The sequence below is a fragment of the Malus domestica genome, chromosome 15 (genome assembly GCF_042453785.1).
Source record: "Malus domestica chromosome 15, GDT2T_hap1".
NCBI classification, from domain to species: Eukaryota; Viridiplantae; Streptophyta; class Magnoliopsida; order Rosales; family Rosaceae; genus Malus; species Malus domestica.
In genome coordinates this window covers 26,784,606-26,789,511 of record NC_091675.1, presented here as the reverse complement: position 1 = coordinate 26,789,511, position 4,906 = coordinate 26,784,606, and the positions used below count along the sequence as shown (strand labels likewise).

Here is a 4,906-nt window from a genome sequence, read left to right as displayed (position 1 = left end):
GTGCTATAACTGTTGGTTTCATAGGCGTGTTGATCTCACCATCAGAGCCGGTGGCGGAACCAAAAATTCACGTCAAGAGGGACCTTTAAGATAAAGGAAAATTAATGAAAAAGAGCTTGAAAATTTTGAGTTTTAATGATAAGGACAAAATAAAGGGTAAAGTGAATAGTACTAGGATTGACTTTTTAATGTAAAAATGTGATTTTTCGTTAAAGTGAATAGTACCGGGAGTTTTTCGTTAAAGTTTCCTTAAGATAATGAAAGAAATGTAAATGTGAAATTTCAGGATGAGCGCTGGACAACCCTCGCTTCTATGAGGCTCCGCAATCCAAGCTTTTTGTTTTTTAGACCAGGTCAATCAAAGACCCTTCTTACAAAAATCTACTAATTATCACGTTTGGTCATTGGATTGTTATTGAGAATGTTTCTTTAGACTAATGTTGGTTAGTTATGTATACATAGATAACTTTTTTTATTTAAGTGATTTCTTGTAGAATGATGTTTCAGTGATGGTCTTATCAAATTAGCTGTTATTCTTATGATGAATTACTTTGTATAATTAATCACACTTTAATATCCTATTTAATTGCAATTTAATCACACTTTAGTATCTACAAGTGTGAAAAGAAAAGAAACCCAGCCCCAAGGAAAAATGGACAATGTACGCTAGTGTACAAAGGCAATGAGGATAGGATTAGAAAAGAAAAAAAAGGCCTGCAAAAATGCATGTGATGAAAGCCAATTCACCCAGCTTTCCACTCACTCACTCACATTTTTGTCCCAACTCAAAGCATTCAAACAACCGGACAGCCACCCACCGCCCCCTTTTTTCTACGCTCCTTTCCCATGAGCCTTGATTAATATTTTCACTCTTTCACCGTTACAGCTATCCAAACCCCACTCTCTCTCTCCATTTCTGTATTAAAAGCGAGCGTCACTAAAGCTGCTTCTTCTTCTTCTTCTTCCATTTCATGGTCCCTCACTCCCTTCTAAACACAGGGAGTGAAGAATATACAGTGACTGAGCTTTCAGCTGCTAAGCTGAACAGAATGGCCATTATGTCTACCTCTTTTGTGCTTCTTCTCCTTCTGGCTCTCTGCCGATTCTGCACTGCAGCAGCGGTGGCGGACAATACCGATGTCTCCCACCCCAAAACCACGCCTTCTACTTACATCGTCCACATGGCCAAATCCCAAATGCCCGCGAGTTTCGAGCATCACACCCACTGGTACGACTCGTCGCTCAAATCAGTCTCCGACTCGGCCGAAATGCTCTACACTTACACCTCTGCCATCCACGGCTTCTCCACCAGGCTGACGCCGGAACAGGCAGCGTCGCTCAGTTCACAACCCGGAGTACTCTCCGTGCTTCCTGAACTCAAGTACGAGCTCCACACGACTCGGACGCCCGAGTTCCTCGGACTCGGCCAGACCACCGAGACAATGCCCCAGTCAGACTCGGCCGGTGACGTCATCATCGGAGTACTGGACACCGGCGTCTGGCCCGAGAGCAAGAGCTTCGATGACACCGGATTCGGACCCGTGCCCTCCTCCTGGAATGGCACGTGCGAATCTGGAACCAACTTCAACTCCTCCAATTGTAACCGCAAACTAATCGGCGCCAGGTACTTCGCCAAAGGCTACGAGGCCACGCTGGGCCCCATCGAGGAGTCCAAAGAATCCAAATCCCCGCGCGACGACGACGGCCACGGCACTCACACCGCGACAACCGCCGCTGGCTCCTTTGTCCCCGGCGCGAGTCTATTAGGGTACGCGCCAGGAACCGCCCGTGGGATGGCCCCACGCGCCCGAATCGCCGCCTACAAGGTGTGCTGGGTCGGCGGCTGTTTCAGCTCCGACATTCTTGCCGCCATGGACAAAGCAATCGACGACAACGTCAATGTCCTCTCGATGTCGCTCGGCGGCGGGAATTCGGACTATTTCCGTGACAGCGTGGCGATGGGAGCTTTCTCAGCGATGGAGAAGGGAATCTTAATCTCGTGCTCTGCTGGAAACGCGGGCCCCAGCGCTTATAGCTTGTCGAACTCGGCTCCATGGATCACAACCGTGGGAGCAGGCACACTGGATCGAGATTTCCCCGCTTTCGTCAGCCTCGGTAACGGCAAAAACTTCTCCGGTGTTTCGCTTTACCGCGGCAACTCCAACTCAATGCCAAGCGCCTTGACGCCGTTTATTTATGCCGGTAACGCGAGCAACGCCACTTCCGGGAATCTATGCATGATGGGGACTTTGAGTCCCCAACAAGTGAAGGGGAAGATAGTGATGTGCGACCGCGGAGTCAACGCTAGAGTCCAAAAAGGGGCCGTGGTCAAAGCTGCGGGAGGATTGGGCATGGTTTTGGCTAACACCGCCGCGAACGGCGAAGAACTGGTGGCTGACGCTCATTTGTTACCGGCCACGTCTGTGGGTCAGAGAAACAGCGACGTCATCAAGAGCTATTTATTCTCGGATCCGAACCCGACCGCCACGATTTTATTCGAGGGGACAAAAGTCGGAGTCCAGCCATCTCCGGTAGTCGCGGCGTTTAGTTCTCGGGGCCCAAATTCGATCACAGCGGATATACTGAAACCCGATATAGTTGCTCCAGGTGTCAACATCCTAGCGGGGTGGTCAGGTGCGGTAGGACCTACTGGTCTTGCGATCGATGCGAGACGCGTGGCGTTCAATATTATATCCGGGACGTCGATGTCTTGCCCGCATGTGAGTGGGCTGGCGGCGCTGCTGAAGGGGGCGCATCCGGAGTGGAGCCCGGCGGCGATTCGATCGGCGCTCATGACCACGGCGTATACGGCGTACAAGAACGGGCAGAAGTTGCAAGATGTGGCTACCGGGAAGCCATCCACCCCGTTCGATCACGGTGCAGGACACGTGGATCCTATATCGGCCCTCAACCCGGGACTTGTCTATGATCTAACGGTGGACGATTATCTGAACTTTCTGTGTGCGTTGAATTACTCGGCTTCTGAGATCAGCACCCTGGCGAAAAGATCGTACACTTGCGACGAGAAAAAGAGGTACAGCGTGAGGGACCTTAACTACCCGTCGTTCGCGGTGAACTTCGAGGGCAGAACGACGTCGACGAATGTAGCGAAGTACACGAGGACGGTGACGAATGTGGGGCCGGCGGGAACGTACAAGGCAACAGTGACGTCGGACAACCCGTCGGTGAAGATATCGGTGGAGCCCAACACGCTGAGTTTTGGTCAGGTGAACGAGAAGAAAGCCTATACGGTGACGTTTAGTGCTTCCGGTTCGGCGCCGGTGAATGCGAACAGTTTCGGGAGGCTGGAGTGGTCGGACGGCAAGCATGTTGTGGGAAGCCCAATAGCAATGAGCTGGAATTAGGGGGGAAAAGGTTCACTCACTCAAAGAGTGGTGTGGATGTGATTAATTGCCAAAATTAATCTTCTAAGAATGAATGATTAAGGTGGTAATTAATGTTAATTTTCAGCTTAGGATTAAAGGAGCTGAGAATTGAGACAGAGTGTGTGTGTGTGTGTGTGTGTGTTTACGGACTTGTATGAGAGTATGCAAGTTAATGTATGGGATGGTTGGGTGGTGGGGGTGGTGGGAATTGTATTTGATAGAATATTTCATGTATTTGCATAAGCCTATCAATGTCATCAATCATCATATGTTGGAATAATTATTGGATAAGTGAGATTTCATTGACCAAGTGACAGCAGCAGCCATTGTTTTGGAATCTTTGGATCCTATTTTCTTTCAAGTTTGTAGCTAAAATGGTTAAGAGAATTGTCACTTAGTATTACGGTTTAGTAATATTTTTTTTCACTTGTAAGTGAAAGGCGTCTTAGTTTCAATTTTCGCCAAAGACGAATTCACTTGTCTAGCTTCTTGTTTTTCATAACTTGAGTGTCACATCCCAGCTCGGAGTCCATCACATATCGGGCCCACTCCACCACCGTAGCACAATATTGCCCACTTTGGGCCCCGACTACGCCTTCACAGTTTTGTTTCTAGAAACTCGCACGAGAACTTCTCAGTGGGTCACTGTTTGGGCCCAAAATAATAGTTTGGGCCGAGTGTAGAATCATTCTCGGCCCGGAAGGCCTTGCGACAAGAAGACCATGGATCGTTCAGCTTGTGGGCTTCCAAACCTAGGCCGGTTAGGTCAAAATGCAATGACAAGTCGAGTCCTGATACAATAGGGAGTCTCGGCAGGATTAACAACCTAGAAGCGGATAGGGCTCGAATAAGGACTAGGTTCACAATCCTAATGAAAATAGGACTGGTCGAGGTGATATTGATCCGGAGAGGGAAAACCTAGTCCGAATAGGATTCTATCTCAGATTCAGGGTCCAGTGCTATAAATAGCGGAAGCTGTGCATCAGGAAAAGCCCCCACAAAATCAATACAAAATTGCCCTGCGCAAACTCTCACAACTTGAGATCTTTTTCTTTTCCTTTTTCGCTGACACATCTTCCGTTGGCATCAACAGCACTGTGGAAGCAACCAGTGGTATCTTAAGTCGGCATAGATAGCTCTGTCACCGTAGAATTGGTCGGTCTCGCAGTATCTTCCGTTGGCATCAACAGCACTGCGGCGAGAACGGTCGATTACCTATCCAAGTCTCGGTCGAGAAGGGTTTTCGAATCCTTGTTGGTCGAGGTCACCTCATTAGCCTTCTCGGCGAGGTGAGGTGTCACAGTTATTACATTCGGCACATTGCAAGCCGAATTCGGTTCGTGAACTTTGTAAGAAATAGCAGCCTTGTCTTCAGGCTCGAGAACCCAAGAGGCCGAGACGTGTTCCTTTCTCGGCCGCAATCGCAAGACACAGAAGTCAGTAGCGCGACCCAACGCAGCATCATCAAATTTACTCCTCGGCCGAGCCTCGGCCGACGAGTTGGCACGCCCGCAATCACC

General features: G+C 49.1%; 1 protein-coding gene across 1 annotated transcript; it reads left to right on the top strand.

Moving 5' to 3' along the window:
* Nucleotides 1-649: 649 nt before the first annotated feature.
* LOC114821462 (subtilisin-like protease SBT1.7) lies at nucleotides 650-3,696 on the top strand. The gene has a single exon (XM_029093606.2). It carries the CDS (start codon nucleotides 972-974, stop codon nucleotides 3,363-3,365), a length of 2,394 nt encoding a protein of 797 aa, XP_028949439.2. The 5' UTR covers nucleotides 650-971; the 3' UTR covers nucleotides 3,366-3,696.
* The last annotated feature ends 1,210 nt before the right edge of the window (nucleotides 3,697-4,906 follow it).

Excerpts from the sequence above, each read along its gene's own strand:
- LOC114821462 (XM_029093606.2), top strand. The coding sequence starts at position 972 with ATGGTCCCTCACTCCCTTCTAAACACAGGGAGTGAAGAATATACAGTG.